The sequence below is a fragment of the Dendropsophus ebraccatus genome, chromosome 10 (assembly GCF_027789765.1).
Source record: "Dendropsophus ebraccatus isolate aDenEbr1 chromosome 10, aDenEbr1.pat, whole genome shotgun sequence".
In the NCBI taxonomy this organism is placed as follows: Eukaryota; Metazoa; Chordata; class Amphibia; order Anura; family Hylidae; genus Dendropsophus; species Dendropsophus ebraccatus.
Genome location: NC_091463.1, coordinates 42,385,922 through 42,410,422, shown reverse-complemented (window position 1 = coordinate 42,410,422; position 24,501 = coordinate 42,385,922). Strand labels below are relative to the sequence as shown.

Below are 24,501 nucleotides of genomic sequence, written 5' to 3'. Positions count from 1 at the left end.
CTCTCTGCCACCCTCTTTCACCCTGTCTCTGCCACCCTCTCCGTGACAGCCTCTCCCACCTTCTCCCTGCCTCCCTCTCCCTGCCAGCCTCAGCCTCTCCCACCCTCAGCCTGTCCCACCCTCATCCTGCCACCCTCTCCCACCCTCTACCTGCCTCCCTCTCCTTGCCAGCCTCAGTCTCTCCCACCTTCTCCCTGCCAGCCTCTCCCACCCTCTACCTGCCACCCTTTCCCTGCCAGCCTCTCCCACCCTCTCCCTGCCAGCCTCTCCCACCCTCTACCTGCCACCCTCTCCCTGCCAGCCTCTTCCACCCTCTCCCTGCCACCCTCTTCAACCCTCTCCCTGCCATCCTCTTCAACCCTCCCTGCCACCCTCTTCAACCCTCCCTGCCACCCTCTTCAACCCTCCCTGCCACCCTCTTCAACCCTCTCCCTGCCATCCTCTTCAACCCTCCCTGCCACCCTCTTCAACCCTCTCCCTGCCATCCTCTTCAACCCTCTCCCTGCCACCCTCTAACTGCTACCCTATTCCACCCTCTCACCCTCTCTCTCCCACCCTCTCCCTGCCAGCCTCTCCCACCCTCTCCCTGTCAGCTTCTCCCACCCTCTCCCTGCCAGCCTCTCCCTCCCTCCTTCTGACAGCCTCTGCCAGCCTCTCCCACCCTCTCTCTGCCACCCTCTCCCTGACAGCCTCTCCCATCCTCTCCCTGCCACCCTTTCCACCCTCTCTCTCCCACCCTCTCCCTGCCAGCCTCTCGCACCCTCTCCCTGCCAGCCTCTCCCACCCTCTCCCTGCCAGCCTCTGCCACTCTCTCCCTGCCAGCCTCTGCCACCCTCTCCCTGCCAGCCTCTGCCACCCTCTCCCTGCCAGCCTATTCCACCCTCTCTTCCATCCTCTCTCTGCCACCCTCTCTTTGCCACCCTCTCCCTCCTGACACCCTCTCTTTGCCACCTTCTCCCTCCTGACACCCTCTCCCCTCTCCTGCTTGCCACCCTTTGCCCTGCCACCCTCTGTTCTGCCCCACACTTCTCTTGCCATCCTCTCCGCTGCCACCCTCTCCTGCCACTCTCTCCTCTTTCCTGTTACCCTCTCCTGCTTCCCTCTCTTGCCACCCTCTGTACTGCCACCCCCTGTCCTGCTACACTCTCCTCTTGCCACTCTCTCCCCTCTCCGCTGCCACCCTCTCCTGCCACCCTTTTCTTTTTCCTGCCACCCTCTCCCCTGGATCGGCAGTGATATAGTGTCCCCTGCCTCTCCCCTCTGCCTTTTTTTTTTCTTTTTCAGTGTAAATTTTCTTATTTTTTAGTAAAAAATTGCTGTGTGCCCCCCAAGTAAAAAAAAAAGAAAAAAAGTCAAAAACACAAAACGTAAAAACAATTCATAACACACACAAACAATTCATAACACACACACACTAACACTAACACTTATGTGTAAAAGCATAACACTTACACATCCCCTCTAATGGTGCCTTCATCACACACACACAATTGTCCGATCTATTAAAATATAACATTATTGTTCCCACACGGTGAACCGGGTAAACGAAAAAATATATAAAAAAACCCCACCAGGACTGCTGATTTTTTTTTAATTATGTACCAGAAAAAAAATAATAAAAAGTGATCAAAATTTTTCTGTTACACCAATGTGATATTAATAAAAGCTAGATGTCATGCCGTAAAAAATGACACCCCAACAGCCCTGTTGGTGGAAAAATAAAAGCAGTATGGCTCTTAGAAGGCGGGGAGGAACATTGCATTAATTTAACCCTGACATCCAGGCATCAATGGGCTCGGTCTTGAAGGGGTTAAAGTGCCTCCCTCAAAAAAGTCAGTCACCTTAGTAAAATGTCTTTCTTTCCAAAAGTCTGGTGAAGAAATTTTAAAAAATTTCTAAAACCTTAGGTTACCCCATAGCACTGTGAATTCTAAACTTGTGTTTACCCTACAAATCTTTCTGATCTGTTCCTAAATTTTATGCAAGTGAATACCCACCCAATCTTTAGTAATATGTGTGAATTGAATATCTTCAGCCTCTAATCTAACGCACACATCCTCCTCCTCTGGTCTTAATTATCATCCAACCAGTTCTGCTCTGTGAAATTAAAAAGCCAAATAGTACACCCTAAAAATCTGGTAAAGCGAGACCTCCTTGTTTATATGTAGGACAAAAGTAAGAATATTTCAACTTATTCTTTTTCTCCCCCACAAGAGTCTATGCAGAATATGTTCTAGTTTTTTAAAGAAGGTGTCCTTGATCCAGACTGGAGAGGCACCTAAACAAAACTGTACAGTCCTCTTAATCAGTGCCATTCTAGACAACATAGACAATGGCATCTTACTCCAAACTCTAACTTTACTTTCTATTTTCTTAAGTAATGGTTGTAGATTACTATATCAATAATTATAATATCTCTTGTTACCACTACCCCCAGGTATAAACTGCTTAACCTGTCCAGGTCCCTATCCAGTGGGAGCACCAATGACTTGATCCAATTTATCTCCAGCCCCATGGGATATCCCATTCTTTTGAATCCTCCATAATAATAGGTATCTTCAATTCGGGGCTGATGACGAAGAGGAGCAAGTAGTCGGCAGATATTTTCTTCTGTTGGCCACGAATCCCAAAACCCACAAAGAGGGAGCATGTCCTTACCTATGCTTGTCTGGTGCCTCTCTCTATATTAAATGGCTCTGAGGTTGAAGCATTGACGACCAGCCTGGCACGCAGATTCCTATTAAGCGATTGAACCTTTCTCTTGAACCCATCACCCAGGTCGAATTTTGCTAATGCGCGCCATAAATAGGGCCATTTGATGCTGTCAAAGACTTTGGTGGCATCTAAGGCCACAGTTGTCTGGTCAACCCCTTCCCCACACTGTAGATTAATAATGTGCGCCTAATGTTATGGAACACAGTACGGCTGGGCATAAAACCAGCCTGGTCATCTGAAACCAAACTACTAATCACTTTTGCTGACCTCCGAGTCAATAATTTGGAAAAGATCTTATAATCCGTGTTAAAGTGTCACTGTCATTATAACTTTCAAAATCTAAATCAACAGTAAATGTGTTATAAAGCAAGTTTACAAGTTATACATTCATTATACATTATCATGCTGTAAAACAAAGCTGAATTTACCAGAAGTCCAGGTCCAGTCACCTGAAGGCAGATTTTCTGACTTGTGCTGGTTGAAAAAAAAAAAAGGAATTTTGGCCAGTACAGAGAGTCACGGCTCAATGTGTCCATCAATCACATGACTGCCTTCTCTCTGTGACCGCTCCGATGGCCTGGGATTCACAGGACTTCTTCTTTTCTGACTGTTTCCATTTTTTTTTAGAAAAAAAAAAAAACTCAGAAAAAAGGAAGTACCGTGTTTTCCATGATAACTGAAAAAAAAGAATGTTAATTGCAAACTTGCTTTATATTACGTCTACTGTTGATTTAGGTTTTGAAAGTTATAACGACAGTGACACTTTAAGCAAAGGTATGGGGTGATATGCCTCCATATCAATTGTGTCCTTCCCCTTTTTCTTCATTAAAATAATACTGGCTTCCTCCATTGACTCTGGCATCACCCCCCTTGACAGGATTTATTAAGTACTCCAAGCAGAACGGGCAGTACAGTTATGGAGTATTTTCGGTAAAACTCGTAAGGTAGCCCAACCGGGCCCAGTGCCGAGTTACCTGATATTGATGCAAGTGTGATGGGTTCCCCTAGTTCTAATTTTTGGTTCTCTGTGAGTCTGGATAGATCAATCCTCTCTAGAAGGTTGTTCTCCTGGTTTTCTACTACAGGATTAGTTGAGGTATATAGGTCAAAGTAATATTTTTAAAATTCCTCCCTAATAAGATCATCTTCTGTTATCATCCTGCCCCCCTTGGTCCTTATAGCCCTAATCTCATTGGATTTTCTTTGATTTTTAACTATACAGTGTTGCCTTGGTTTACGAGCATAATTCGTTCCGGGACTGTGCTTGTAATCCAAATCATTCTTAAAGCAAAGCAAATTTTTCTATAAGAAATTATTGAAATGCAATGCAAATGAAACAAACATTTAGAAGTAGCTGAATATTTCATAAGTTACTGTACAGTAATGGAGAAGATGGGAAACTCAAGGGCTGACAGAGACTGCAGGGAGCATGAAGGAATGATCATGGCAGATGTAGGCACATACATGTAGCACTCTCTTTCCATAGCTGTAACCTCTCTCTCCCTGGTCAGAGTACCTCCACAGTCCTGTCCCCTGACGCTAGTCCCAGCCTGAAGTGGATCTGCTATGATTTGGCAGGTGAGGGAGACTTCCTGGGTCAGAGTACAGTACTGTAGATCATGCTATGCAGACCATGGCCCTCCCCACTCCCCCTCCCACCCAGTACAGGGAGCTCTTAAAGGAGTTGTCCAGCGAACATCTTTTTCTTTTAAATCAACTGTTGTCAGAAAGTTATATAGATTTGAAATTTACTTCTATTAAAAAAATCTCAAGTCTTCCAGTACTTATCAGCTACTATATGTCATGCAGAAAATGTTTTATTTTCATTCTTACACAGTGCTCTCTGCTGACTTCTGAGCCAGGTGATGAGAGTAGTAGTTGAGTGTAGTCCAGAGCGGCGGCGGTGGTTCAGTGGGCTTACTGTGATGTACTGATTGATTACATTTATGGAATACTTTGGGGAGCAAGGACACTTTCTCCCCACAGTATTCCATAAATGTATTCAATCAAAAATACTGTATATTACATTTACATATACATCCATTGTAATTCCAATGGAGTATCCAGCAGGGGCGCACTATATATAGAAGTCAATGGTACTCATTGACTTCTATATATATAAAGTGCGCCCCTGCTGGACACTCAATTGTAATTACACCGCTGGTTCGTGACGTCACTTTTTTTTTTTTTTTTTTTTAGAGAATCTGAAGTCTCCCTGATCTACTAAATTAGGGGAAATAGCCCTATATGTGCATTTTCCATAATTAATGTACATTTGAATTTTGCCTAACTTTCCATAAGTAATAACATATTAAAAAGTAGGTTGGGCCGGAGTTGTCCTTTAAAGGGAACCTGTCACCCCCCGTACCGGGGTGACAGGCTCCCAACCCCCTGCTACAGCCTCCTATACTCACCTGATCCCGCCGGGTCCCGTTTCTGGATCCGGTCGGGTCACGGAGATCTCAGAGAGAGGAGTCCAACGCTCCTAGAGAATGACTGAGAGTCCAGCGCTCCGTCATTCTCTATGAGCGTTGGACTCATCTCTGCAGCGGCTGAGATCTCCATGACCCGACCGGATCCAGAAACGGGACCCAGCGGGATCAGGTGAGTATAGGGGGCTGTAGCGGGGGGTCAGGAGCCTGTTACCCCGGCACGGGGGGTGACGGGTTCCCTTTAAGATTAAATAGGTATTGCAATTTATTGTTTTGTTAAACACTCTCTTTTTTCAGAATATTCTGTTCTAATGGATGTTCTTTTTTCCTGAAGCCCTTCTTAATGCTTATTTCCTTGATATATATCCACGGATATAGGCTTTGAGAGCGTCCCATATAATTTGGGCCATAGCTGAGTCTCTATTAGCTATCATAAAATTCTCGATTTCTGGAATTGAGAATTCTGTAATATATAGGGATGTATATTGTTTGTTGCATATAAAACCCAACAATTCTCTCAACATTTCTGTTGAAGGGGGGGGGGGCATACATAAAAGCTAATACCATTCTTGCCCCTTCTAACACCCTTTACAGAAAAATAATTCTGCTGCTGTCATCTAATTGAGATTAAAGAACCACCAGGTCAACCTTTTTGTGAACCAACACAGAGACCACCACACAATACGAGGAATAGCTAGAATAGAATATGAGGGATGTCCAGCATTGTGATTAAAATACTTTAAGTGTCTTTAGTAAGGTGATAAAACAAACTATCGCTTGGAGATAGCAGTTAATAGGATCAAAAATACTTAATCTTTTAAGACAATCCCCCAGACCCCTATCATTCCACGTTAAAACACGAACCATATTCTATCAACAGCAGACAAAGGAGAGATGAGGACCCAACCCCCCGTTTGTACCATACCTACTCAATACCCCTTCCCCAAACCACAATTTAAGACATTTGGAACAACATGGCATTCCTCCCTCTTCCGTACAGCAGCAGCGTCTTGTCACCGGAAGCATGTCCTCCAGCCCGTATAGCATCTGGAGTAGTAGTGAGGCATTCTATGTCTGGGGTCTGTATGGGGCAGCGTTGGGAGATTGCCCCTCAGCCCCTAAGGCATCTGGACAATGTGGGAACGTCTGACGCCGCTCTCCAAGTCTTATACAACTACAACTCTCAGCAGGCGCTGCTGCTCAGCCCGCACGGCACAGGGAGGGAGGGAGGGGGAAGGTGGTAGGGTGCATCTCTGTGCTGCCCGGTGCAGTGTGCATGCTCGTTCCACCCCATACATAGAGGTTAACTCCCCCTCTTCACAAATTTCTTTTAGCCAGCAGTACACAAAGTATCCCCTTTGGCCATCCTACTATTCTTTCATTGCATCTCTTGGATCTGTCTTCTAAATCCTGTAGTTTAGCTATTATTTCTATATTCTCCCTTTTCAAAGACTTTATCTCCCCCTGAACTTCCTTTACTTTAGATTGCATTACAATCTCTATGGAAGATCAGTAAAGACATCCGCCAGGGGGAAAAGTTTTTTTAATAATAGAAATCCCCTCCCCTAATAAAATTTGAATTACCCCCCCCCCCTTTTCCCATTTTATAGATAAAAATAAATAAATAAACGTATTTGGTATTGCCGCGTGCGTATTCATCCGAACTACTAAATTATCACATCAAATTCATGATCATGCACAGTGAATGGCGTAAGTGCAGAAAGTGCAAAATTGCACATTTTTGGTCGCATCAAATCCAGAAAAATGGTAATAGAAAAACTGATTAACCCCTTAACGACCGCGGACGTATATTTACGCCCTGCGGTTGCCTCGAGGTGTTCAGAGCAGGGGCACGCGGCGACCCCGCTCTGAACCGCCGTGGTCCCGGGTGCTTCATGCAGCCCGGGACCGCGGCTTTTAGCGGGCTCAGTCTGATCGCCGTGCCCGCTAATCAGCATTTTAAATACAGCTGTCAAAGATGACAGCTGCATTTAAAATGCTTGCTGTCCCACTCACTGGTGTCTAGTGGAGGAGCGGTTGTTGTGGAGGAGCGATTCCCGTGTCTGGTGCTGGCCGGAGTCTGCGCCGACTTGAGGATCATTGATAACATGTCATTTTTACCATAGGGCGAACAGTGTAAACACAACCCCCCCCCCCCCCAAATAAATTGTGTTTTATTTTTTTTTCTGGTTTCGCAACATATTTTTTGTAACAATTACGTTTGTCATTGCAAAGTGCAATTGGTGGTGTGAAAAATAAAAATGCAAGTGCTATGGCCTTTTAAACACGAGGAGGAAAGAAAGAGAGCACGAAAACAAAAATTGGCTCGGTGCTTAAGGGGTTAAAATGTACGTGTTGATTCAAGTGAATATTTAAAGGGGAATTCCACATAAGAAAAACATTTTCTATTAAAAGTTATATAGTTGTGTCTATACAATGTTTTACCATATCTGTATGATTCTGCCACACTGGTAGCTGATTAAAATCCAGGAAGTGCCAATAAACTTTGTCTCCTGCTCCTTTTGCTATCACCCCTTAGGAGACAAAGATTCCATGCCTCTGTCTCACATTGTGTGTATTTGCTGAGCACAGAATGATGATGCAGACAGGGGGCAGGGCGTGATGTCACAGGAGGCTTGGCTGGATTCCCCAATTCCCTGAGTGATTCACCATGCTGCAACTTCAATGATTGTGCAGAAGTCTGCAGGAAAATTAGGGCTATGTTAACACATGTTGGGGTTTCATTGCAGTACTGCAGCGTCTTCACATAAATGATGCAGTAACACAATTAAATGATGCTAAACAGCACAAAGGATTAGAGCCAGCACTGCCAATCCTACGTAGACAAAAAACGAGGCATAAACAGTATACCCCATGTAAGATAATATCGGATAAAGTCCTTATTGTGGGGCTCAACCTCAAAGATAAAAGATGCTTGATCATAATATGGGCTTGGAGATAAAAAGAATTTTTTAAAAAAATAAAGTTCTTTACTTTATTCCAATATCGGCGTTACATGTAGTAACAGTGTACTGTGTGGTGTTACAGGTAGAGAATATAGCGCACTGTGTTGGTGGGACTACAATGAAATGATAAAGTACTCCGATTAATTCAGTAACACAATGAAACATTGTGTGAACAGATTTGAGCGGGGAATGTGCAGGGTGGAGACAAGGATGAACAGCTGAGGGAAAGCAATGCATTCTGGAACCTGTAGTACTATGCACAACTGCTCAAGGAAGTACATCCACACAATACAGAATAAAGATCCCCAAAACAAATGGTTTTTGGTAATTTCAGAACTGGGTTAGACAGTTTAGCAATGCTATATTCTTCTGGAGCAGATTTTAATTTTTTTTTACCTCTACCTGGAGTTCCCCTTTAGGGTGCCTTCACACCTAACTGATCTGCTGCGGATCCCTGCCCTGCACACTCTATGGGCAGACAAACTCGCAGCGGGATGGATATCCCGCTGTGAGTAGGTCAACAGCCCGCCCTGTTAACCCCCCGCCGCCGGAGCATATACATCATTTTCTCTACGCTCCAACTTGCTTCAGGGGTTCCCGGCACGTCCCGCTCAGCCAATCAGAGCGCTGCGGTGGGGCAGCGCTCTGATTGGCTGAGCGGGATGTTAAGATGCCGTGAACACCGAAGCAAGCCGGAGTGTGGTGAAGATGAAGTATACACTCCGGTGTTAACGGGGTGAGCTGTTGACCTACTCACAGCGGTATATCCATCCCACTGCAAGTTTGTCTGCCCATAGAGTGTACAGGGCAGGGATCCGCTGCGGATCCGTTACGTGTGATGGCACCCTTATGGTTAGCTGTCCTGTGTGTGTACATTGGTAGCAGCACTGGTCATTATTTGTTTTGTATTTGGATTATATAGATTTGTACTCTCCAAATTGTCTTTTAGTTGTAATGTTTTTTATTGGGCGATGTTGGAAAATCCCATTCATTGATCATGTTCATTCTCTCTCTTCTGTCAGCACTCTATTCCGGCAGTAGAGCTTAGACAACCTTTCTTTCCTACGCACATGGGCCTCATGAAACTACGACAATTCCACCGCCCACCATTGAAGAAATATTCATTTGGGACCCTGTCCCAACCAGGAGCACACTCCGTGCAGCCTCTTCTTAAAACCATCAAGAAGAAAGCAAAGGTGATTTATTATAATGTCTTAAATAGTATTTACTTTACATTCTGACCTTCAGATTCTGGTGATAATAAGTATAAAATCTGTGCTCACTGGAGCATAACCAATCAATTTTATGTTAGATCATTCATATAGATAATCTGACCATTAGCTTGTCAGACTTAATTGGCAAGTCATGGATTTAATTGTTAAAGTAGGGTCCAGTTCACACTAAGTAAAACTGGAGAAGTTCCGTGGTGGAGCTCTCCGCCGCGGAATCCCACCAGCCTCTGTGTCATACAGGCATTCTATGGGAAGGCTCGCACGCCTTCTCTCTCTGCGCCTCTCCGCTCGCTCCGTGATATCTACCATAGGCTGTCTGTATGACACAGAGGCTGGTGGGATGCCATGGAATTCCGCCAGTTTTAATCTGTGTAAACTGGCTCTAAAGGCTTAGAAAAAGTGTCAAGACCTTTATTTATTTATTTATTTATTTATTTATTTTTGTCACAGTCCATGTGAATTATGCCCTGTCATGTTGTGCCAGTGTGTTAGTTTTGTTTGTGTTATTAATTCCACTTTCTTGTATGTTTGTTTATGTATCCAATTTAATATATTCGTTTCTTCTGTCTTTACATTAGATGAGAGAGCAAGAACGGCAGGCATCCGGTGGAGGAGAAATGTTTTTTATGCGTACTTCACAAGATCTTACAGGTAAAGATGGAGACCTCATTTTGGCTGAATACAGTGAAGAAAACCCACCGCTAATGATGCAAGTTGGCATGGCAACTAAAATCAAGAACTATTACAAGAGGGTAAGAATTCTGTACAATAAAAGTACTGTATTACTAAGGCTGCACAGGAGCATTGTTTTTTGATGGTTTAATCTCTTACTAGAAACCAGGGAAGGATCCTGGTGCACCAGACTGCAAGTATGGAGAGACCGTATATTGTCACACCTCACCATTCCTTGGCTCCCTGCACCCAGGTCAGCTTTTACAGGTATGTGTACACCAATGACACCAAGTCATGTTACACAGAAAATAACATAAAAAGGTAACTATCACAAACAAGCAATAGAACAAAACAGGTATGGTACTGTGCAGATTCTTGCACATACAAATATGTGGTGTTGTAAAACAAACCTACTATGCGAACATACCATACAACAATTATACCTTAGTAACTTTAGAAACTTGTCCAAGACAATAAAGAGTTAAGTTCTCTTACGTGCTTTAAAACCCTTCTACTTGTGGTTTCTTCCTGACACCTATAAATGTTTTCTTATAGCTTCACCCTATCTCTTACAGTCCACTGTCTTATATGATTTCTTAGTAAGGGCCCTACTACACCAACAGATTTTTTGAGCCAAAGCCAGGAACAGACTATAAACGGAGAACAGGTAATAAAGGTAAGACTGAGATTTCTCCTCTTTTCACACCCAGCCTGGCTTTGGCTTAAAAAAACTGTCAGATAATCTGTTGGTGTAAAAGGGCCCTAAGTCCCGATAGCCCAGTAAGATGTGTTTCTCCCAATCAGGGATGTCTATCAGTTTAGTCCATCCCCTGCCCTTTCTTAGGACACAGGAATGTATAAACTGTTTCCGAAGTACGGTATATTAGATACCAATGGATCGACCTGGAGGTCAGTCCATTAAGAAATCAAGTTCATTATAATTGTGCTCCCTAGAAATATCCACTAACCTAGAAGAGACAAATGTCTTTATTTGAAGGTTGGGATTTGAGGATGTGGAAGGTCATATTTCTCGCAAAAAGCTGATAGATCCCGTTCAATAGGGTGCCAAAAGTCCCGTAGTACATGGAAACCTTTCCTTTTCCAGAAATGTAATAACTTGCTTACACAGCCTGGGCTAAAGTCAGGAATATTCCGTAGAGGGAGATGCTTAGAGCGTTGAAAGGGTAATCCAAAGGTTTCTCAGACGATTTTCCAGCTAATTATAGTGTCTGTCATTCTATTGGTTATACTATACGCCAAAGATGATGCTGCGTTGGAAGAAAAGAGAGAACATTGCGTGTCGGAAATGCCAAGAAATAGGAGTAGATCAGGTTCACCTCATATGGGAATGTGTGGAAATACGTGGTTTTTGGGGAGAAGTACTTGAATATGTGAGGCAAGAGATGGGGATGGACCTTAGAGATCATTGGGTGGGTTAATAGAAGATGGAGAAGCTAATTCCCTGTTAAATAAAATTCTAAATTGTGCGATTGTGGTAATAGTAAGAAGGTGGTTGGATGTGAACCCCCCAATCCTTGGAGGAATGGAGGGGGACAGTGAATAAAGTGAAAACGTATGAAGGGATTGCAGCTAAGGGAACTAAAAAAGGGCTTGCGCGACATAACCAATTCTGGAAAAAATGGAAGAGTTAATGGGAAATGGAGGAGGTGTATCCTTTCCTTAACCCCTTAACGACATCGGGCGTACCTATACGCCCCCGCAGGGTGGGCTTTAACGCAAACGGGCGTATAGGTACGCCCGATGTTTCCCCGATCGCTGTGTGTTCACACACAGCGGTCGGGGAAGATGGCCTGCTATAAATCATAGCAGGCCATCTTAGCTTCACGGCACGGGGGGTGGTTAACACCCCCCGTGCTTACGATCGCCGCTATTGGCTGATCTGAATTGATCAGCCTATAGCGGCGATCGGAACCTTTCCGGGTCATCGGCGACCCGATGACCCGGAAAAAAATGGCGGTCGGTGCTGTCCGAGGACGGCACCGACCGCCATTACTGTAAAAAGTAATGGTGATCGCCGTGCCACCGGCCCGATCGCCGTGAACGGCCGGCCGGCCGTTCACGGCGATCGGGCCGGTGGCACGGCGATCAGGGTCCCACAAAATAGTAAATACCTGCCCTGGACCCCTCAGCTAGGTAGCCGAGGGGTCCAGAGCAGGTATTTGTACATTACTCACCTGTCCCGATCGGCGTCTTCCGGGTTCGCGGCGTCCTCGTCTTCGTTCGGGTCTTCGGCTTCTTCCGTGACGTCACGTTCGGCTTCTCTCGGCTAGTTTCGGCTCCAGCGTCAGCTTTTTCCGTATTTTGCGCTCTGCTGCCCTCTAGCGGCTGATATGTGTAATACACTTATCAGCAGCTACAGGGATGTTCAGAATGTAGAAAAAAAAATTTTTTTTCAAATTTTTTTTTTTTCTATTTTCCGCACCCTATCGCCGCTGAGTGTTGATCAGCATCGCACGAAAGTGCGCTGCTAATCAGCAACTCCTCCTTTTTGGCGTAGGGTGTTTTTTTTCTATATTCTACTGCCACAGTCTGCTAATAAGTGCCGCACATAAGTGCGGCATTTATCAGCAACTCCTTTGTTGGCGTAGGTTTTTTTTTTTATACTTACTGTAAAAAAACACGTAAGAAACACTACATTACACCACACTACATTGAATAAAGTTTGACACTACACCACTACATACCCCATATACCAATTCCCAGTATAAAGATGGCCCCCAGGGTGTTTTCGGCGTCAGAGGGATACGTTATTGCCTCCGACACCGAAACAGCCAGTGAGGATGAATGGGGGGATCCTTCTTTCCTCCATTCATCCTCATCATCCAGTGACGTGTCTGGGGGTAGCGTAGCGTACGCTGCCCCCCAGACACGTCTTTTCCGCCAGTACCGTCCCAATAAGAGATCACGGTATGGTGTGAAATTCTACAAACTCTGTGATAGTACCTCAGGGTACACTTACAGATTTAGGGTACGTGCACACTGCGGAATGGCGAAGGATAACCCTTTGTGCATTCCGCAGCTGGCACCCGCCGGCGGACTGATGGAGGCGCATGTCTCCGCCCGTGTCATAGACTCCATTCTATGCACGGGCGGAATCCGTCGTCCATCCAAAGAATGAACACGTTGGACGGAGAGCGGAATCCGCCCGTGCATAGAATGGAGTCTATGACACGTGTGGAGACGTGTGCCTGCATCACTCCGCCGGTGGGTGCCAGCTGTGGAATGCACGAAGGGTTATCCTTCGCCATTCCGCAGTGTGCACGTACCCTTAGAGTGTATGTAGGAAGGGACACCCGAATCCAGCCCCAGATGCCCCCTCCCCCCCCCCCATCCTCGGAGTTAGTGGGAAGATCGTCCGGGAACTGATCTTCCCACTGCTGGATAAAGGTCACCACCTGTACGGGGATAACATTTATGCCGCCACCCCCTCTTCCGGTCCCTCGCTGCCCTGTAGCTTGCGGCACGATCCGAAAATATCAGAAGTAGTAATAGCGCCCTAATATTTAGCAGCCATGGAGCGGACCCAGCGCTTCTGGATATGTGGGACCCCGTATCGCACCAGGACAACATTTTCCAGGTGACGTCCCCCACACTGGAGAACGGGAGACCACAGAAGAAGTGTAGAGTGTGGTGTAACAGGGGGATCAGGAAGGACACCATTTTCCAGTGTGACACCTGTCCTGATCCCCCCCCGGCCTCTGCATACTGGATCGCTTCAAGGCGCACCACACGTCATTGGGGTTCTACATTATCTAAATTCTGTCCCTTATTCCTATTTCAGGGGTCACGTTGATCCAGGGATTATTCTGATCGCCATTATGGAGTCGGGAAGGAATTTTTCCCTGTGATGAGGCTACTGTCGTCTGCCTCACGAGGGGTTTTTTGCCTTCCTCTGGATCAACACAGGTTGAATTTGATGGACACCTGTCATTTTCAACCTTATAAACTAATAATTGGCCTAATACCCCCAAATAAATTAGAATTGTCCCTTTTCCCCAGCTAAGTAGGTATGGCCGCCATTCCCATTAGAGGATGCCATGATGCAATTACAAAGCCTCTGTGCGGCCAGGGCAGTAGAAACCCCCCACAAGTGACCCCATTCTGGAAACTACACCCGATAAGGAATCTAACAAGTGGGGCAGCGGGGATATGGCCCCCTGGTGACGGCCACATTTGGGACGTGAAAATGAAAAAAATTGTATTTTTTATTTTCTCGGCACATGTTCTACTTAAGTGCCCGTCACCAGTGGGGTCCATATGCTCACTGCACCCCTTGTTAGATTCCTTATGGGGTGTAGTTTCCAGAATGGGGTCACTTGTCGGGGGTTTCTACTGTCCTGGCAGCACAGGAGCTTTGTAATTGCGACATGGCCTCCATCCTCCATTCCAGCCTCTAAATGGCGCTCTGTCCCTTTGGTGACTTGCCCTGTGCCCATATGGCACATTATGTCCACATGTGGGGTATTTTCGTACTCAGGGGACACTACCCTACACGTTTTGTGTTCATTTTCTTTTTTAACCCCTTGTGGAAATGGAAAAAAATCAAGGCTAGACCAACATTTAGTGTAATTTTTGTAAAATTTTTACTCTAAATCATTAATCTTGTCATGATTTTTTCATTTTCACAAGGGGTTAAAAGATAAAAAAAAAACATTTAATGTGTAGAGCAATTTCCCCTGAGTACGGAAATACCCCACATGTGGACATAAAGCGCCATGCGGGTGCAGGGTAAGCCTCCGAAGGGAAGGAGCGCCATTTGGTTTTTGAAGGCTGGATTTGGATGGAATGGATTTCGAGGGGCCATGTTGCATTCAAAAGGCCCCTGTGTTGCCAAGACAGTTGAAACCCCCCACAAGTGACCCCATTATGGAAACTGCACCCCTCAAGGAATGTAACAAGGGGTGTAGTGAGCATATGGACCCCACTGGTGACGGACACAAATGTGGAACAATGTGGCGTGAAAATGAAATATTACATTTTTTACACTATAATGTTGGTTTAGCCTTGAATTTATCATTTTCACAAGGGGTTAAAAGAGGAAAAAAAAAACAAAATGTGTAGAGCAATTTCCCCCGAGTCCGTAAATACCCCACATGTGGACATAAAGCGCCATGTGGGGGCAGGGCAAGCCTCCGAAGGGAAGGAGCGCCATTTGGATTTTGGAGGTTGGATTTGGCTAGAATGGATGATGAACGCCATGTCGCATTTACAGAGCCCTCGTGCTGCCAAAACACTGGAAACCCCCCACAAGTGACCCCATTCTGGAAACTGCACCCCTCAGGGAATCTAACAAGGGGTGCAGTGAGGATATGGACCCCTTGATGACGGGCACATTTGTGCCATGAAAGTGAAAAAATGAATTTTTCCCTTTCACGTCACATTGTTCCACATTTGTGCCCGTCACCAGTGGGGTCCATATGCTCACTGAACCCCTTGTTAGATTCCTTGAGGGGTGTAGTTTCCAGAATGGAGTCACTTGTGGGGGGTTTCCAGTGTCTTGGCAGCACGAGGGCTCTGTAAATGCGACATGGCCCTTGAAATCCTTTTCAGTGAAATTCAGCTTCCAAAAGCCAATTGGCGCTCCTTCCCTTTGGAGGCTCGTCCTGCGCCCCCTTGGCACTATATCGCCACATGTGGGGTATTTCCGTACTCGGGAGAAACTGCGCTACACATTTTTTGTCTTTTTTTGCCTCTTATCCCTTTAAGAAAATGAAAAATTGAAGGCTAGAACAACGTTTTAGTGTAAAAAATAAATTTTTCTTTTTTCACGCCATATTGTTCGGAAAATCTGTGAAGCACCTGTGGGGTCCAGATGCTCACCGCACCCCTTGTTACATTCCTTGAGGGGTGTAGTTTTCTAAATGGTGTCCCTTTAGGGGTGTTTTTTAGGTTTTGGCACCCCAGAGCCTCTGCCAACCTGAAGTGGTACAGTCAAAAATGACCAAATATAACGGAGGCGTTGAAATTCACTAGGCGCTCTTTTATATCTGAGGCTTGTGGTTGTGTCAAATAGCGCAATAGGGTCACATATGGGGTATTTCTATAAACTGCAGAAACTGGACAATAATTATTGGGTTGCATTTCTCTGGTAATAGGTTTATAATTATGAAAAATATTGGATTACAATAAAATCTCTGCACAGAAAATTAAAATTTTCAAATTCCTTACACACTTAGCTTTTATTTCTGTGACTCCCCTAAAGGGTTAAAACACTTTCTGGATATGCTTTTGCAGAGTTTGGGGGGTGCAGTTTCTGAAATGGGGTGCTTTGTGGGGCTTTCTAACATACAGGCCCCTCAAATACACTTTAAACCTGAACAGGTTCCTAAAAATATCTGATTTTGAAATTTTACTGAAAATTTGGAAATTTGCTGCTAATGTTTTAAGCTTCCTATCGTCTAAAAAAAATGAAAGATAGTTTAATAAATGCCGCCAACATAAAGTAGACATGTTGCTAATGCTATTTAATATATAATTTATGTGGTATAACCACTTTCTGTATACGCAAAAAAGTTTCAAAGGTGGAAAAATGCATTTTTTCACATTTTTTCACATTATTTGGGTTTTTTTCATAAAGATTTGTTATGAGTATAGACTCCAATTTACCAGAAATGTAAAGTACAATATGTCACGAGAAAACAATCTCAGAATCAGCCGGATAGGTAAAAGCATCCCGAAGTTATTAATGAATAAAGTGACACTGGTCATATTCATAAAATTTGTCTCTGTCATTAAGGCCATTTCAGGCTCTGTCCTTAAGGGGTTAATGAATTTATTTATTTATTTTGTTTGTGTTTTTTTTTTTTTTCCAGCTCGCTCAGCAGGGTGGGGGCGGGGTAGAACTTGGGAGGGGGGGGGGGTTGTTTATATATTGTGGAAATTTTTCTGTTTTGTACTTTGTATTTTGATTGAGGATAAAATAAAAGAATAATTAAAAAAAAAAATTATAGTGTCTGTCGAGAGGAGATTTTTTTTAGCAAAAGTAAGTAGCGAAGATAAACTCCCATGCAACAGGGCAATTAAATTCCAAGAGGCTGTTAAATCCTTTTTCAAACTGGTTTTAAAATGGTGAGGGGTATTGTGTTTCCAGTCTAGTATATGTCTAAATAAACAGTAAAACCTTATACCCTATAATATTGATCCGGTACCCCGAGTAAACTTTAAAGTCTTGAAGAATCTGGATTGTACGTGAGATGGTTTCACTATATGGTTAGGTATAGGGCATGATATAGTATTATATAAGTAATAATGCTACTCTATTTTTCACCATAATGGCCATTGATATCTTTAACCCCTTAGGGCTCAAGCCTATTTGAGCCTTAATGACCAGGCTCATTTTTCAAAATCTGACCTGTTATGCACTTATAGCTCAGTGACGCTTTAACGTATGCTAGCGATTCTGACATTGTTTTTTCATATGGTACATATGGTACTTTGTTAGTGCCAAAATTTGGACACTGTCTTGTGTGTTTTTTGTGAAAAACATCAAAATATCATGAAAAATTTGAAAAATTTGCACTTTACAAACTTTGAAATTCTTTGCTTCTAAAAAAAGAAAGTTACATGACAAAAATTAGTTCGTAAGTCACATTATCAATATGTCCTCTTTATTCTGGCTTCATTTTGTAAACATTTCACTTTTTTAGGGTGTTACGGGGCTTAGAAATGTATCAGCAAAGTGGATTTAGGAGGCTTGTATACTGGATACCCCTCAAGTGACCCCATTTTGGAAACTAGACACCTTAAAGAATTAATCTAGTGGTATAATGAGCATTTTAACCCTACAGGGGCTGGATGAAAGTATTCACAATTAGGCCAGAAAAAAATGGAAAATAGAAATTTTCCAATAATATATTTGTTAAGATTAAAGTATCTCATTTTCATAATAAGCATGAGAGAAAATGCACCCCAAGTTTTGTAACGCAGGTTCTCCTGAGTACAACGGTACCCCACATGTGGGCGTAAACCACTGTATGGGCACACAGCGCCAATTAGCATTTCCATTTCAGATTTTTCTGAAGAAGTTTCTGAGCGCCAGGTGCGTTTGTAGTGCCCCTGTAGTGTCAGCAGAATAGAACCCCCCCCACCCCCAAAAGTCACCCTATTTTTGGAAAGTACACCCCTCAAAGAATACATCTTGGGGTGCGGTGACATTTTGAGAAACGGGGAGAAAACTCATCCCAATATATGTAACGCAGGTTCTCCTTAGTAGAACAGTACCCCATACGTGGGCATAAACCACTGTATGGGCACACAGCAGGGCTCAGAACGGAAGGAGTGCCAATTAGCATTTTCAGTGCAGATTTTTCTGAAGAAGTTTTTGAGCGGCAGGTGTGTTTGCAGCGCCCCTGTAGTGTCAGCAGAATAAAAACTTCCCAAAAGTCATCCCATTTAGGAAAGTACACCCCTCAAAGAATTCATCTTGGGGTGTAGTGACCATTTTGACCCCACAGGTATTGAAGGAAAGTATTCAAAACTAGACCGTAAAAATGAAAAAATAGAATTTTTCTAATAATATGTTTGTTTAGTTTGAAATTTCTCAATTTCACAAGGAACAGGGGAGAAAACTCACCCCAATATAAGTAACGCAGGTTCTCCTGAGTAGAACAGTACCCCATACGTGGGCATAAACCACTGTATGGGCACACAGCAGGGCTCAGAAGGAAGGGAGCGCCAATTAGCATTTTCAGTGCATGATTTTTCGGAAGAAGTTTCTGAGCACAAGGTGCGTTTGCAGTGCCCCTGTAATTTCTGCAGAATAGAACCCCCCCCAAAAGTCACCCCATATAGGAAAGTGCACCCCTCAAAGAATTCATCTTGGGGTGTGGTGAGCATTTTGACCCCACAGGTTTTGGAGGAAAGTATTCAAAACTAGACCGTAAAAAAAATAAATAAATATAATTTTTCCAGTAACATGTTTGTTTAGTTTGAAATTTTTTAATTTCACTAGGAACAGGGGAGAAAAAGCACCCCAACATTTGTAACGGAACTTCTCCTGAGTACAATGGTATCCCATATGTGGGCATAAACCACTGTATGGGCACATAGCAGAGCTCAGAAGAAAAGGATTGTCATTTTAGTTACAGGCAATATGTGGGTGTTTACTGGTTATCTGGGGTGGTAATGGACAATCTCGGGGTGTTTACTGGCTATCTGAGGTTGCGACAGGCAATCTGGGGTGGTTACGAGCAGTCTGTGCCAATCTAGGGTGGTTACGGGCAATCTGGGGTGGTTACGGGCAATCTGGGGTGGTTACGGGCAATCTGGGGGTGTTTACTGGCTATCTGGGGGTGTTTACTGGCTATCTGGGGGTGTTTACTGGCTTAGAAATGTATCAGCAAATTATCAAATTTTCAAAACTAATTTTTTTAAGGGACCAGTTCTTTTTTTAAGTGGATTTAGGGGACTTTTATAGTGGAAACCCCCTTAAGTGGCCCAATTTTGGAAACTACACACCTTAAAAAAAATTAATCTAGGGTATAATGAGCACTTAAGACCCTACAGGGGCTTGAGGAAAGAATTCACCATTAGGCCTTAAAAAATGGAAAATAGAAATTTTCCAATAATACATTAGTTTACATTAAATGATCTCGTTCTCACAAGTAACATGAGAGAAAACGCACCACAAAATCTGTAAAGCAGGTTCTCCTTAGTAGAACGGTACCCCATTTGTGGGCATAATCCACTGTATGGGCACACATCGGGGCTCAGATGGGAAGGAGCGCAAATTAGCATTGTCATTACAGATTTTGCTGAAAAAGTTTCTGAGCGCCAGGTGCGTTTGCAGTGCCCCTGTAGTGTCAGCAGAATAGAGCCCCTCCAAAAGTCATCCCATTTTGGAAAGTGCACCCCTCAAAGAAGGTAATCCAGGGTGGTTACGGGTAATCCGAGGTGATTACAGGCAATCTGGGGGTGTTTAGTGGCTATCTGGGGTAGTTCTGGACAATCTGGGGTGGTGATGGACAATCGAGGGGGTTATAGAAGTCTTTGGCAATCTGGGGTGGTTACGGGTAATCTGAGATGGTTACTGGTAAACTGGTGTGGTTCCAGGTAATCCGACGTGGTTACAGGTAATCCAGGGTTTAAAATTTCTCAATTTCATGAGGAATAGGAAAGAAAGAGCACCCCAAAATTTGTAACACAGCTTCTCCTGAGTACAACTGTAACCCATATGTGGGCATAAACCACTGTATGGGCACACAACAGGGCTCAGAAGGGCTAGTATCGGTTATTAGAATAGCAAAGTTGCTTAAAAAAAGGAGGTGTTTACGGGCAATTGGGGGGTGGTGACGGGCAATCTGGGGTGGTGGCGGCCAGTTTGTGGCAATCTGGGGTGGTTACAGGCAATCTGGGGTGGTGATGGACAATCAAGGGGGTTATGGGCAGTCTGTGGCAATCTGGGGTTGTTACGGGTAATCTGAGATGGTTACGGGTAATCTGAGATGGTTACGGGTAAACTGACGTGGTTGCAGGTAATTCGAGGTGGTTACAGGTAATCCAGGGTGGTTAAAGGTAATCCGGGGTGGTTACAGGTAATCTGAGATATTTACAGGTAATCCGGGGTGGTTACGGCAATCTGGGGTGGTGATGGACAATCGAGGGGGTTATAGCAGTCTGTGGCAATCTGGGGTGGTTACGGGTAATCTGAGATGGTTACTGGTAAACTGGTGTGGTTACAGGTAATCCGACGTGGCTACGGGTAATCCGGGGTGGCTACGGGTAATCCGGGATGATTACAGGTAGACCGGGGTGGTTACAGGTAATCTGGGACATCTGACTTTTTATCCGGTTTCTAATGATTTACGGTCACAGGGGATTAAAAGTGCTGGCAGTATTTGTAGCAAGCGATCAGCGGTATATAGTATATACTGCTGAATGCTTGTACCAGGACCACACCGGGTGGTCCCTGATCATTGATCCATGTTCACAGCCACCTCCGGTGGTGGAGAGAATGTGGCTTTGATCATGTTTAGATATCCATCAGTGTGAACAAACAGAGTCGCCACATTGCAAGATCCATAGCGTTATCTTTTGTGCGACAGAGCTGGTTTTGGGCTAATTTTTTGTGGGAAGATGTGTAGTTTCTATTGATACCAAGTTTTACATATATAGGACTTTTTGATCTCTTTTATGACATATTTTCTAAGCAGATTAATAAAATACTGCAATTCTGTTGCTGTTTTTTTTATTATCTTTTAATTACAACGTGTTTTCGTGCGATTATATTTAATGATTTAGTTTTATAGATTGGGTTGTTACGGACGTGGCGATACCAAACATGCATAGGTTATCTGTTTTATGTAATGGTTTATAGTGTATAGGGAATATAATGCATTTTTATTATTGCTGGGGGTGGGGGGTGTTGTGTTTGGTGCACTTTTTTTTTTACTTTTACACTAGCGTACATTACTGTACACTAGTGTAATACTGTAAAGTGATCTTTTATCACTGATACAATACATTGCACTACTACTGTAGTGCAGTGTATTGTATTATGCATCTGCATAGCCATGCCTGTCAGCATGATAGCATGTCCATGGTAATCCTGAGGGCCTTCATTAGGCCCCTGGGATTACCATGGAGACAATCGAGGGACCGGACGGCGCCGCAGGACCTCCGATCCAGTGGCTGCCGCGGGTATACTCACGTGAACACATTACATGCCGCTGTCATGATATGACAGCAGCATTTAATGGGTTAAACTACCTGAAGGCTGAGCCTGACCAGCTTCCATAACTGTGACACCAGGAGGCTTCGGGGAAGCCTCCTGATGTCATAGCAACCACCGGGGCTGTGCGATCTCACCGCACAGTCCCAATGGAGGAGGAAGTGAGGATTCTCTCTTCCTTCAGTACTATAGGTGCTGCGATCACGCAGATCGTAACACCTATACAGTTAACTGCCGAGATCCGTGCTTGGCCTGGATGTCGGCAGTTGCGGCGGGTGCCCAGCTATCACTAACAGCCGGGCCCCGCCGGGGGTGACACAGGTGCAGCTCCTGTGCCCCTGTCCTCCCTGGGACGTGCCGGCACGTCCATCTGCCGAAACGGTGAGCAGATTTGGATGTCCTGGCACGTCCTTTTGCGGGAAGGGGTTAATTAATAAACTATTAGCAGCTGGGACAAGCCCCCTTGCTATAACCCACCCCCCCCCCCCCCACACACACACACACACACACACAAAACCACAACTAGGCGTGATGTATGCAGCAATAATATTTTAATGAGAGAAGTTTTTTTTTGCTGCCTTGGAACTCATGAAAAGAAGAGATTTCTGTAAGAAAAACTGAACTTTCCTATCATCCCTACGGCACAACAGAGGGATATTCACAGCAATACAAAATAGAGGGAGGGCAAATTAGGTAGCAGCCATATCAAGCACATGTCTGCCAAAGGACACCTCCCTGTTAGGTAGGATATCCAGGCTGTAATAACTTATGAAGGTAACTGGGGACGACCAATAGGCTGCTCGACATATTTGGTCTAATGAGAGTTGTGCCAGCTCTGCCTAAGATGCTGCGGTTGACCTTGTTGAATGGGCCCTGATTCCTTCTGGAGGACTAAGACCTGAAGAAGTATATCACAGAGCAATGGTACTCTTAATCCAATGAGACAAGGATGCTTTAGAGGCGTGTTTTCCCTTGTTGGGGCCCACATATTGAATAAACAGTCGGAAAGTCTGAAGTCTTTAGCTCTCTCTAGATAACAGAGGACTGCCTGTTTAACGTCCAAAGAATGAAGATGAGCCTGTGATTCATCCTGAGGAACAGTGTAGAAATGTGGCAAGAAAACTTCTTGGTTGATGTTAAATGCTGAAGGCACTTTTGGGAGAAAAGACTGCTTCATATGGAGAACCAAACAATCCTGCAAAACCCTCAAAAAGGGATGTTCAGAGGAGAAAGACTGAATTTCAACAATCCTTTTTGCTGAGGTGTTCGCCACTAGGAATAGGGTCTTCCAGGAAACCTGTCTGATGTCAACTTCTGATAGTGGCTTGAAAGGAGGGCAAGACAAGGCTTCCAAAACAACAGGTAGGTCTGTCAAGGTGAGATTTGCTTTTCATCTCCCTTGTTTCCAAGTGACTATCCCGTTCCAAATTAAGTAAGCTGAACACTAGCGACAAAGACATGACACCAGGCAAAAAGACTGTGTAACCTCATCACTCAGCTGAGTTTAGGAGTGCGCACTCATCGCTTTATTTTGTTTCACAAGAAATATATATCTTTTAATACAGGTGGGGTTTCAAGTCACAAGACACATAGGATTGGTCAGTCCATAAATGGTCATTAGCTTCCTTTACTGCGCAGTCAGGCTGGCACAACATGATGTTTACCATATATTGTTTATATTCTTGTGTCCGTGTTATGACAACTGTCAAGGTGAGATTTGTTTTTCATCTCCCTTGTTCCCAAGTGACTATCCCTGTCCAAATTAAGTAAGCTGATCGCTAGCGACGAGGATGTGACACCAGGCAAAAAGACTGTATAACCTCCTCACTCAGCTGAGTTTAGGAGTGCGCACTCTTGCTCTATTTGGTTTCACATGAATTATATAAGCTTTTTAATACAGGTGGGGTTTCAAGTCACAAGACACATACAATCACAGTCACACTCTGATTGGTCAGTCCATAAATGCTCATTAGCTTCCTGTACTGTGCAGTCAGGCTGGCACAACGTGATGTTTACCATATATATTGTTTATATTCTTGTGTCCGTGTTATGACTACGATGTAGGTTCATGGTGCTTTTCTCATCGGCGTGCTGGCAGCATTCCTCTCGTTCTAGAAACCATTACAAGGCTGAAACCATTTTAAGGATTACAACGTTTTTACCCAAAGTAATAACCCCTTCATGGCCACCTACACAGGTCCCACGAAGGCGCAGGGTTCTTGACCGGTGGCCGAAGATTTTTTACTGCTTTGAAGAATTTATCAGTGAATGGTTGGAAAAGGCACCAGCAAAATGTGAATTAATTGCTGAGAAATGTACACCAGAGGGTATTGAACTTCAGATTCTTGTTAAAACCTTCCTTGAGGAATTCCAGATTTTTAGCCGCTGAAGGATAAGAGATGTTGTGCAGATTACACCATGCAGTAAATACTCTCAAAACTCGGCTATAAACTTTGACCGTAGCTGGCCTACGGGCAGCAGCAAGGATTTGGATGACATCCTCTTACAAGTCCTGGGACTGGTTGGCTAGCCAGTCAACAGCCAAGCTGTTAGCTTCAGCTTCTCCGGGTATGGATGAAACAGACCTGCTTGGATGAGAATGTCTGCCCTTGGCGGGATCTCCCAGATGCAACCTTTGGCCAATGTTTGAGCCAGAGGAAACCAAGCCCTCCTGGGCCAGTATGGTAGGACTGATGCTCGCTCCTCCTTCACCTTGACTAGTATTCTCATTTTCAAGAGAAAAGGAGGGAACACATAAAGAAATTTGTGAGTCCAGGAAATTGACAGACCGTCCA

General features: G+C 44.3%; 1 protein-coding gene across 3 annotated transcripts in view; it reads left to right on the top strand.

Annotated features, from left to right (window-relative positions):
* The window catches only part of TAF1 (TATA-box binding protein associated factor 1), a 221,148-nt gene that overhangs the window by 67,126 nt on the left and 129,521 nt on the right, over nt 1-24,501 (top strand). For all 3 annotated transcript variants that reach the window (XM_069943702.1, XM_069943701.1, XM_069943704.1), the window contains exons 13-15: nt 9,136-9,309; nt 9,924-10,097; nt 10,180-10,284. In XM_069943702.1, coding sequence (XP_069799803.1) covers nt 9,136-9,309; nt 9,924-10,097; nt 10,180-10,284 — 453 coding nt within the window. The remainder of the gene's footprint in view (nt 1-9,135; nt 9,310-9,923; nt 10,098-10,179; nt 10,285-24,501) is intronic.